The 12306-nt window shown below is 33.7% G+C and overlaps 1 protein-coding gene across 1 annotated transcript in view; it reads left to right on the top strand.

The window, feature by feature from the left end:
- Positions 1–12306, top strand: part of LOC143054236 (uncharacterized) — a 50596-nt gene that overhangs the window by 12625 nt on the left and 25665 nt on the right. Inside the window, exons 6-10 of the mRNA XM_076227165.1 lie at positions 1985–2083; positions 2354–2452; positions 3033–3140; positions 6868–6939; positions 8335–8386. Of these exons, the coding sequence (XP_076083280.1) occupies positions 1985–2083; positions 2354–2452; positions 3033–3140; positions 6868–6939; positions 8335–8386 (430 nt within the window). The remainder of the gene's footprint in view (positions 1–1984; positions 2084–2353; positions 2453–3032; positions 3141–6867; positions 6940–8334; positions 8387–12306) is intronic.

Below are 12306 nucleotides of genomic sequence, written 5' to 3'. Positions count from 1 at the left end.
TCAAAAGATAGTATGTAGAGGAATATTTCTTTTAATTTTTTTCCTCATTTTTAGCTCACCTGGCCCAAAGGGCCAAGTGAGCTTTTCTCAGCACTTGGCGTCCGGCGTCCGTCGTCCGTCGTCTGTCTTCCGTCGTCTGGCGTCGTTAACTTTTACAAAAATCTTCTCCTCTGAAACTACTTGGCCAAATTTAACCAAACTTGGCCACAATCATCATTGGGGTATCTAGTTTAAAAAATGTGTCTGGTGACCCGGTCAACCAACCAAGATGGCCGCCATGGCTAAAAATAGAACATAGGGGTAAAATGCAGTTTTTGGCTTATAACTCAAAAACCAAAGCATTTAGAGCAAATCTGACATGGGGTAAAATTGTTCATCAGGTCAAGATCTATCTGCCCTGAAATTTTCAGATGAATCGGACGACCCGTTGTTGGGTTGCTGCCCCTGAATTGGTAATTTTAAGGAAATTTTACTGTTTTTGGTTATTATCTTGAATATTATTATAGATAGAGATAAACTGTAAACAGCAATAATGTTCAGCAAAGTAAGATTTACAAATAAGTCAACCTGACCCAAATGGTCAGTTGACCCCTTTAGGAGTTATTGCCCTTTATAGTCAATTTTTAACCATTTTTCGTAAATCTTAGTTATCTTTTAGAAAAATCTTCTCCTCTGAAACTACTGGGCCAAATTAAACCAAACTTGGCCACAATCATCATTGGGGTATCTAGTTTAAAAATGTGTCCGGTGACCCGGCCAACTAACCAAGATGGCCGCCACGGCTAAAAATAGAACATAGGGGTAAAATGCAGTTTTTGGCTTATAACTCAAAAACTAAAGCATTTAGAGGAAATCTGACATGGGGTAAAAATGTTTATCAGGTCAAGATCTATCTGCCCTGAAATTTTCAGATGAATCGGTCAATCCGTTATTGGGTTGCTGTCCCTGAATTGGTAATTTTGAGGAAATTTTGCTGTTTTTGGTTATTATCTTGAATATTATTATAGATAGAGATAAACTGTAAAGAGCAATAATGTTCATCAAAGTAAGATTTACAAATAAGTCAACATGACCGAAATGGTCAGTTGACCCCTTTAGGAGTTATTGCCCTTTATAGTAAATTTTTAACCATTTTTCGTAAATCTTAGTTATCTTTTACAAAAATCTTCTCCTCTGAAACTACTGGGCCAAATTAATTCAAACTTGGCCACAATCATCTTTGAGGTACCTTGTTTGAAAAATGTGTCCGATGACCTGGCCATCCAACCAAGATGGCCACCACGGCTAAAAATAGAACAGGGGTAAAGTGTAGTTTTTTGCTTATAACTCGGAAACCAAATCATTTAGAGGAAATCTGACAAGGAGTTATATTGTTAATCAAGTCAATATATATCTGCCCTGAAATATTCAAATGAATTGGACAACCGGTTGTTGGGTTGCTGCCCTCCAATTGGTAATTTTTAAAGAAATTTTGCTGTTTTTGGTTATTATCTTGAATACTATTATAGATAGCGATAAACTGTAAACAGCGATAATGTTCATCAAAGTAAGATCTACAAATAAGTCAACATGACCTAAATGGTCAATTGACCCCTTAAGGAGTTATTGCCCTTTATAGTCAATTTTTAACAATTTTCATTAATTTGGTAAATTTATGTAAATTTTTACCAAATATTTTTCTCTGTTACTAATGGGCAAAGTTCATTATAGATTTAATTGTAAGAAGCAAGAAAGTTCAGTAAAGTAAGAACTTCAAACACATCACCATCACCAAAATACAATTTTGTCATGAATCCATTTGTGTCCTTTGTTTAATATGCACATAGACCAAGGTGAGCGACACAGGCTCTTTAGAGCCTCTAGTTGTTGATCCTGTGATTACAGCAAAAGAAGACGATACACTGGGTTCCATGAAACCCTTACAAATTTTTGTTACATTGTTCAGTTTATCAGACAAGTATGTATGTCAGTTGTATTATTCCAGACTGGTGGATTTACAGCATTAATGGAGGCTGCCAGGAGAGGACACTTGGAAGTTACTCGATTACTCCTGGACAGCGGTTGTGAAACAGATATCACAAATGTATGTTATCTCCCCAATCTGATCACATTTCACTTACACAATTGTGTTGTTTAGTAGACAGGTTTAATGGGCACATATTTGTAAGAAATACATAAAGGGGATCACATTTTAATCATTTTATTGTTCTGAATCAGCAAAGTTAACTCTTTTTATGTTTCTTTAAAACATGTATTTTTCTTTAAATTAATAATTATATTGAGTTTGTACTAAATCCTGTTGTCGTAGTTGTTAATTAGACAGTTTTAATTAATGTGACGGTTAATATTCCAGACTGGTGGATTTACAGCATTAATGTGGGCTGCCATGTACGACCGACTGGGGGTATGTCAATTGATACTGGACAGTGGTTGTAAAACGGATATCACAGATGTATGTTATCTCTTAAGTCTGATCACATACCTTAATCTATTCAAATCATATTTTTAATTAGACAGGTTTAATGGACAGTAAATATTTGTAAGAATCCTATAAAGTGAGATCTAGTTTTACTTGTTTCCTCATACTTTATCAGGAAATACAACAAATTTCCTTGAAAAACGTTACTTTAAAAAATTTATTCTGAATCATGTTTATCAAACAGATTTAATAATTATATCAACAAATACTTGTTAGGATTATATAAAGTGGGATGTCATTTTACTCAGAGAGTATTGAATCCATTGATATAAATATTTTATTTTCATTTCTTAAAAAACACCCATCATTTTAACGTGACAGTTCTGATGGAATGTTTATGTACCATATACACATGAGTGTGACTGATTATTTTATTCAGTTTTGACCACTAATGCATGTGCTGTATATTTGTTTATATTTATTACACAACATTGTCCAGTTTATCAGACAAGTTTTAATGTCAGTTGTAGAATATGCTGTATATTATTGATATTGATAACAAAGTATTGTCCATAATATTTACATGTTATTTGGATATACATGTATTATTAAGTATGAAGGAAACACAGCTTTACACATGGCTGCTGAGTGGGGACATCCACAGATCACAAGATATCTAGTAGAACAAGGAGGTATCAGTCCATTTGTTAAAACACGTAAGGTAATCTATAATACTAAAATTACGAGGTCCAATTTGTCAGCCGTCATCACGTAAAAACGATGAATCAAAGAATTCAACTTTATATATAACTAATATAGTACAATGGTGTTGATTAAAAATTACACCACTCTAGGCCCATTTGTTTTCCACGTAATTAATATTGCCAATAATTAAGAGGTTCCGGATCGAGTCCGACACCGATACCAATAGTATATTCACCTGTTACCTATTACCTTATCTGTACGTTCCGCATCTGACAGGCACACCACCAAACAGTGTATTTAGAATTTTGCTGTATACTATTGAGTAAATAATACTCCATTCCAGGCCCTTTTGTTTTCCAAATTATTAATATTACCAATAATTGATAGGTTCCAGGTCGACGGGTTCAAACAGAAAGATTTTGAAAGCAGAGAAAACTGTGCACCTTATACATGTTATAACTTCGGCATGACTTTATCAGATGACAATACCAATACTAAAATAAGGCATATGCATAGTTATATATCAGTCACGGATACTGTTGAGTAAAAAATACTCCATTCCAGGCCCTTTTGTTTTCCAAATTATTAATATTACCAATAATTGATAGGTTCCAGGTCGACGGGTTCAAACAGAAAGATTTTGAAAGCAGAGAAAACTGTGCACCTTATACATGTTATAATGGGCATGACTTTATCAGATGACAATACCAATACTAAAATAAGGCATACGCATAGTTATATATCAGTCACGGACCCGCGATATCACGGGTGTGTTCTAGTATTTTATAAAACTATCCTTAGTGCTATTAAGGTAGATGATGATAGAAGTGTTTAACGACCTTGACTGGCTTTACAGCCCTTGCATAGCCGCAACTTTTATTAGGGTAGATATGGTGTCTTCCTCTATTTTGGATTTTGAAATACCAGAAAACAATCTTTAATAAAACATGCAAATTTTGAGAGTAGTCGGTAATTCATGTGTGAGAATTTTCATTTCAATATAGAAAATGACATGCCAAGTCTTCAATGCTCCTCAACTTTGTACTTGTTTGGGTTTATAACTATTTTGATCTGAGCGTCACTGATGACTCTTATTTAGACGAAATGCACGTCTGGCGTATTGAATTATAAGCCTGGTTCCTTTGATAACTATTTACACCACTGGGTTGATGCCACTGCTGGTGGACGTTTTGTCCCGAGGGTATCACCAGCCCAGTAGTCAGCACTTAGGTGTTGACATGAATATCAATTATATGGTAATTTTTATAAATTTCTTGTTTACAAAGTGTGGATTTTTCTAAATAATAGATTACCTTAGCCTTATTTGGCACAACTTTTTGGAATTTTGGTTCCTCAATGCTCTTCAACTTTGTACTTGTTTGCATTTGGCTTTATAACTATTTTGATCTGAGCGTCACTGATCAGTCTTATGTAGACGAAACGGGTGTCTGGCGTACTAAATTATAATCCTGGTACCTTTGATAACTATTATCAGATTTATGGTTGTATTTTACAAAAAAAAAGAATACTTTTGTTTGAGTCAATTTATTCCCACTTTGCCACATAAGGGGAGGCAACTCAAATTTAAGGGCAGAAAATTCAGATAAAGTTACTTTTACAATAGAATATGTTGGGAATTCACCTATATTTATGTAGCAAGAAAACGGGTCTTGTTACCCCATTTTTTTCAATCATATGCTTTAACAAAAAGTAATGTGAATAATAATCTGAATGGTGCCTCATAAGTTATATTTAATGGACGAAAATAATCTAGTTTGCATCTTTGAAAGTAAAATAGAACATCACTCAACTGTGACTGGTCCTTCTTATTGTAAGATGCATTAAAAAGTTCTTTTTAGCTCACCTGGCCCGAAGGGCCAAGTGAGCTTTTCTCATCACTTGGCGTCCGGCGTCCGGCGTCCGTCGTCTGTCGTCCGTCGTCCGTCGTCCGTCGTCGTCCGTCGTTAACTTTTACAAAAATCTTCTCCTCTGAAACTACTGGACCAAATTAAACCAAACTTGGCCACAATCATCATTGGGGTATCTAGTTTAAAAATTGTGTCCGGTGACCCGCCCAACCAACCAAGATGGCCGCCATGGCTAAAAATAGAACATAGGGGTAAAATGCAGTTTTTGGCTTATAACTCAAAAACCAAAGCATTTAGAGCAAATCTGACATGGGGTAAAATTGTTTATCAGGTCAAGATCTATCTGCCCTGAAATTTTCAGATGAATCGGACAACCCGTTGATAGGTTGCTGGCCCTGAATTGGTAATTTTGAGAAAATTTTGCTGTTTTTGGTTATTATCTTGAATATTATTATAGATAGAGATAAACTGTGAACAACAAAAATGTTCAACAAAGTAAGATCTACAAATAAGTCAACATGACCAAAATGGACTGTTGACCCCTTTAGAAGTTATTGCCCTTTATAGTCAATTTTTAACCATTTTTCGTAAATCTTAATTATCTTTTACAAAAATCTTCTCCTCTGAAACTACTGGACCAAATTAAACCAAACTTGGCCACAATCATCATTGGGGTATCTAGTTTAAAAATTGTGTCCGGTGATCATGCCAACCAACCAAGATGGCCGCCATGGCTAAAAATAGAACATAGGGGTAAAATGCAGTTTTTGGCTTATCACTCAAAAACCGAAGCATTTAGAGCAAATCTGACATGTAGTAAAATTGTTTATCAGGTCAAGATCTATCTGCCCTGAAATTTTGAGATGAATCGGACAACTCGTTGATAGGTTGCTGCCCCTGAATTGGTAATTTTAAGGAAATTTTGCTGTTTTTGATTATTATCTTGAATATTATTATAGATAGAGATAAACTGTAAACAGCAAAAATGTTCAGCTAAGTAAGATCTACAAATAAGTCAACATGACCAAAATGGTCTGTTGACCCCTTTAGGAGTTATTGCCCTTTATAGTCAATTTTTAACCATTTTTCGTAAATCTTAGTTATCTTTTACAAAAATCTTCTCCTCTGAAACTACTGGACCAAATTAAACCAAACTTGGCCACAATCATCATTGGGGTATCTAGTTTAAAAATTGTGTCCGGTGATCATGCCAACCAACCAAGATGGCCGCCATGGCTAAAAATAGAACATAGGGGTAAAATGCAGTTTTTGGCTTATCACTCAAAAACCAAAGCATTTAGAGCAAATCTGACATGTGGTAGAATTGCTTATCAGGTCAAGATCTATCTGCAACAACAAAAGAAAGAGAGTTTTTAACGACCTCAGCTGGCTATACAACCCTTGCACAATCAACTGAATTTTGCAGAAATCATTAATAGGATAGATTGCCCTTATATGATAATTTTTTATTACCTTTTTGTTTTTTTTGGCAAAGTGTGGGGGGGGGGGGGGGTTGCACAACAACAAAACTACTTCACAACTTTCTCATTACTTTGCATTTCTTGTTAGATAAATTTTACAAAAATTCTCCCCTGAAACAACTGTTGAATTTAAACAAACTTGGTTTAAATCACCACTAGGATATCCAGGGACCACTGTGTATGATGACCCTGCCTGCCCACATGGCGGAAATTAAACATAGGTTTCAAATGCACTTTTTAGTATTATATCTCTGAAACTAAACGACAGTACAACAGTTGCATTTATCATGCAACAATTGTAAATAAAAATATCAGGTGAGCGACACAGGGTCCTTGGACCCTCTAGTTTGTCATTAACAGAATAAAGCAATATAAAGATTTATCTGTATTTCAGGGTAAGACTCCATATGATCTAGCAGCAGCAAGACGTTATAGAGATTACAAAGAAGTGATGGAATACTTACAGGTACATATGGTGGTTAATTACAAATGTTTACACATAGAAAAAATCAAGTAAAAAACAAGTTACAAAATATAATGAAATATAAAACTAAAACTAAGAAGACAAATGTCGCAAAACCAAAAAACTTCAGGAGAAAAATCTTAACAATTAAATATTCTTTTAGTCTTGAACAAAAGGTTTCAAATGCAATTATTTGTTAAAACGACATGATAGTTGAGGGGCTAGATTCCACGCTTAGCCGACTAAGCTTTGCTGTCTCATTTTTCAATTCAGAAATTTATTGTAATGTGATTTTTTCAATAATCAAAAAATTGGCAGATGTTTTCTATTTCATTGGATATTTAACAAGACCAGAGCAAGTTTTTTTTTTAAGATTATGAGATTCATATGTTCATAATTATTATACCCCACACAACCAAGTTGCGGAGGGTATAATGTTTTTGATCCGTCCGTCCATCTGTCTGTTTGTCCATCAGTCCGTCCGTCAGACCTGTTTCTTATCATCGCAACTCTTCTAAAACCACACAACAGAACTTCATGAAACCTTTTTAGATAATAAGGACATACTATGTAGCTGTGCATATCGACAGGAAATTACAATTCAATTTTTTTTCTAGCAGTTACAGCCCTTTGAACTTATTTGCTTCAATATACTACTGCAACAGTTTGTCATCGCAACTCCTCTGAAAACAACAGTTATGATGTACCATTTATCATCGATCAGATATTTTCTTTATTATGTATAATTTTTTTATGCTAGACAACAATTAAAAGTAAGGCACATATGTCAACTTTGGGGAAATCAGAATTTACATATTTGTTGAAAGGAAAAGAGACTTGTTGCAGCATACCAGTGTACCAAATTGAATGTATAAAAAAAACGCGAAAGATTTAATTAGTAAGAGGAATAAATATATAGAAGAATACATTTTATTCAAAATCTACACTAATAAATTTATGCGTAAACAATTAGCATAGTATATGATGTAGTAATTTATTATTAGACAACAATGTACAAAAATCATGCATTAAACTTCTTGTATGGTATTAATTAGCCTTTAATTTAAGAAATATTCAGAATTAACATTATAAATATTGAGAAAAGATAATGTAAGGCCTTATACATGTATGAAACAAAGCTGTGCTGATAAATATTAGAAATAAAATAATATCAAGCATGTTCCAAGTTCAAAAACAACCTGTTCACTTTAAACTATATTTCTCGATTACTCTAGATCTGGGCCACACATTTTCCTGGAAAATATGAAAATTTGTTCGATATATATAATATAATGTGAAACATTTTTATTATAAATTATTTTTTGGGGGTTAATATTTTAGAAATTTTATATTTCTTAAAGTCACATATATTCACAGTGCATATTCCTCATTTTTTAGACTGTCATGTCAGAGAAATCTTCAGGTGTGACTGCTGGACAAGGGATAAATGGTAATTTTCATTGACTTTATTTCATTAGTTTTAACCCATTTATGCTCCCACTCTAGGCGTTAGCGTTAGCAGTTTTCCAATAAATGAAATACACGACATTGCAAGTACCATCAACCATATGGTCTTCTTTAGTACATTTCTATTTAACCTTGCTAGAATTATTTCAACAAGAAAAGATATCCATTGTTAAAACAACAACCTAACATGATAGTTGTTAAAAACCATGACTTTTTGTCTCAACTGCGACAAAAGTCATAGAATGAAGGATACAAGAGGCTGTCAGAGCGACAGCAAACCGGATTTATTAATATTTATCCGTGTCCTGGCATTTTTCAATATTACAAGAACCATAAATGATGCACGGTTAAAGTGAAAATCATCAATATCAAACTTGAACTCCATTTTGTCATCAGTAACAACATATTAAAATTTGAAAATCTTTGATTGAATGGTTCATGAGTAAATGCAACAACATGACTGGTAACACAATTTTTCAATCTTTCAAGAAACATAACTCCTGAACCGTAAAAGTCAAAATTTACATTATTAAACTTGACCTCCGTTTTGTTGTCAGTAACAACATATTAAAATTTTAAAAGCTTTGGTTGAACGGTTCATGAGTTATTGCACGGACAGGACTGGAAACACCATTTTTCAATCTTTCAAGAACCATAACTCCATAACCGTAAAAGTCAAAATGGTCATTATTGAACTTGACCTCCATTTTGTTGTCAGTAACAACATATTGAAATTTTAAAAGCTTTGGTTGAACGGTTCATGAGTTAATGCACAGACAGGACTGGAAACGCCATTTTTTAATCTTTCAAGAACCATAACTCCATAACCGTAAAAGTCAAAATGGTCATTATTGAACTTGACCTCCATTTTGTTGTCAGTAACAACATATTAAAATTTTAAAAGCTTTGGTTAAACGGTTCATGAGTTTATGCACGGACAACATTTGGTTGCCGCCCGCCGTACATCCCCAAATCAATAACCGACATTTTTGTCACAAAAATCCGGTTAAAAATCAATCATGTCATAGATCAGTGATTAAGGTAGAGTTTTTCCTTGTCAAGTCAGTATCTCGGGTACTATTAAACAGTAACTATATTTCATGTATATAATGATTGTCAGGTCACTGAGGTGAACATGTCTGTTTTGCAGTTTTCGTCTAAGGAGATGGGGTTTGATTGTCAATGAGACAACTATCCACCAGTGTTCAAATGGAGTGGATGTAAGCAATTATAGGCAACCATACAGCCTTCAACTATGAGAGAAAAAAACATACTGTATAGCCGGCTACAAATGGCCCTGACATGACAAATATGTAACAATTCAATTGAGAAAACTAGCACTGAGTCTCATTTGAAGTCATGGTTTCATTGGTACATTGTGATGTTCTCATGGGAAGCATGCAACGTCATGAATGTTGAATTTTATTTAGAAATAAAATATAATTTTGGAATGCCTCATTAGTGTTGTCAGTCAATTATAAGAATTACAGATTCTGATAAAATATACATGGGTTGGGATCCCACTAAAATGTTTAACCCTGCCACATTCTGTATGTATGCATGTGCCTGTCCCAAGTCAGAAGCCTGTAATTCAGTGGTTGTTGTTTGTTGCTGTGTTACATATTTGTTTTTCGTTCATTTTTTTGCACATTAATCAGGCCATTATTTTTCTAGTTTGGATTTTTTTACATTTTTCATTTCGGAGCCTTTTATAATGGACTATGCGGTATGGGCTTTGCTCATTGTTAAAGGCTATACAGTGACATATAGTTGTTAATTTCTGCATTATTTGGTCTCCTGTGAAGTCAGTTGTCTCATTGGCAATCATACCACATCTTCTTTTTATACGACCGCAAAAATTGAAAATTTTTTGGTCATATATTAATATTGGTATCACGTGGCGTCGTCGTCTGCAACCTCGTCGTCGGCGTCCGAATACTTTTAGTTTTCGCACTCTAACTTTAGTTTAAGTCAATAGAAATCTATGAAATTTAAACACAAGGTTTATGACCACAAAAGGAAGGTAGGGATTGATTTTGGGAGTTTTGGTCCCAACAGTTTAGGAATTAGGGGCCAAAAAGGGCCCAAATAAGCATTTTCTTGGTTTTCGCACTATAACTTTAGTTTAAGTAAATAGAAATCTATGAAATTTTGACACAAGGTTTATGACCACAAAAGGAAGGTTGGGATTGATTTCGGGAGATTTGGTTCCAACAGTTTAGGAATTAGGGCCAAAAAGGGGCCCAAATAAGCATTTTTCTTGGTTTTCGCACCATAACTTTAGTATAAGTAAATAGAAATCTATGAAATTTAAACACAAGGTTTATGACCATAAAAGGAAGGTTGGGATTGATTTTGGGAGTTTTGGTCCCAACTGTTTAGGAATAAGGGGCGCAAAGGGTCCAAAATTAACTTTGTTTGATTTCATCAAAAATTGAATAATTGGGGTTCTTTGATATGTCGAATCTAACTGTGTATGTAGATTCTTAATTTTTGGTCCCGTTTTCTAATTGGTCTACATTAAGGTCCAAAGGGTCCAAAATTAAACTTAGTTTGATTTTAACAAAAATTGAATCCTTGGGGTTCTTTGATATGCTGAATTTAAAAATGTACTTAGATTTTTGATTATTGGCCCAGTTTTCAAGTTGGTCCAAATCGGGGTCCAAAATTAAAGTTTGTTTGATTTCATCAAAAATTGAATAAATGGGGTTCTCTGATATGCCAAATCTAACTGTGTATGTAGATTCTTAATTTTTGGTCCCATTTTCAAATTGGTCTACATTAAGGTCCAAAGGGTCCAAATTTAAACTAAGTTTGATTTTAACAAAAATTGAATCCTTGTGGTTCTTTGATATGCTGAATCTAAAAATGTACTTAGATTTTTGATTATTGGCCCAGTTTTCAAGTTGGTCCAAATCGGGGACCAAAATTAAACTTTGTTTGATTTCATCAAAAATTGAATAATTGGGGTTCTTTGATATGCCAAATCTAACTGTGTATGTAGATTCTTAATTTTTGGTCCCGTTTTCAAATTGGTCTACATTAAGGTCCAAAGGGTCCAAAATTAAACTAAGTTTGATTTTAACAAAAATTGAATTCTTGGGCTTCTTTGATATGCTGAATCTAAACATGTACTTAGATTTTTGATTATGGGCGTTGTTTTCAAGTTGGTCCAAATCAGGATCCAAAATTATTATATTAAGTATTGTGCAATAGCAAGAAATTTTCAATTGCACAGTATTCAGCAATAGCAAGAAATCTTCAATTGCACAGTAATGTGCAATAGCAAGAAATTTTCGATTGCACAGTATTGCGCAATAGCAAGAAATCTTCAATTGCACAGTATTGTGCAATAGCAAGTATTTTCAATTGCACAGTATTGCGCAATAGCAAGAAATATATAATTGCACAATATTGTTCAATAGCAAGAAATTTTCAATTGGAGTTATCTTTCTTTGTCCAGAATAGAAGTTGAATCAACTTAAATCATTGTTTTATACAATATACAATGTATATTCACTTTTACTACCAACTGATAAATTCAAACAATCTTTACATTTAGTCATAACAAGCACTTTTTTTACATTTTAATATTTTATGATGTATTTAAATGAGTAGTTATTGTTGAAAACTCCATTAGAAATTTGAATAGAGATCAGTTTTGGAATAAGGGAAAGGGGGATGTGAAAAAAATTTGGGGGGGGGTCAATTTTTCTCATTTCAGATTTCATAGATAAAAAGAAAATTTCTTCAAACATTTTTTTGAGAGGATTAATATTCAACAGCATAGTGAAATTCTCAAAGGCAAAAAAAAATGTTAAGTTCATTAGACCACATTCATTCTTTGTCAGAAACCTATGCTGTGTCAACTATTTAATCACAATCCAAATTTAGAGCTGAATC

This window comes from Mytilus galloprovincialis, chromosome 12, assembly GCF_965363235.1.
Source record: "Mytilus galloprovincialis chromosome 12, xbMytGall1.hap1.1, whole genome shotgun sequence".
NCBI classification, from domain to species: domain Eukaryota; kingdom Metazoa; phylum Mollusca; class Bivalvia; order Mytilida; family Mytilidae; genus Mytilus; species Mytilus galloprovincialis.
This window is presented reverse-complemented; position numbering and strand designations above follow the sequence as displayed.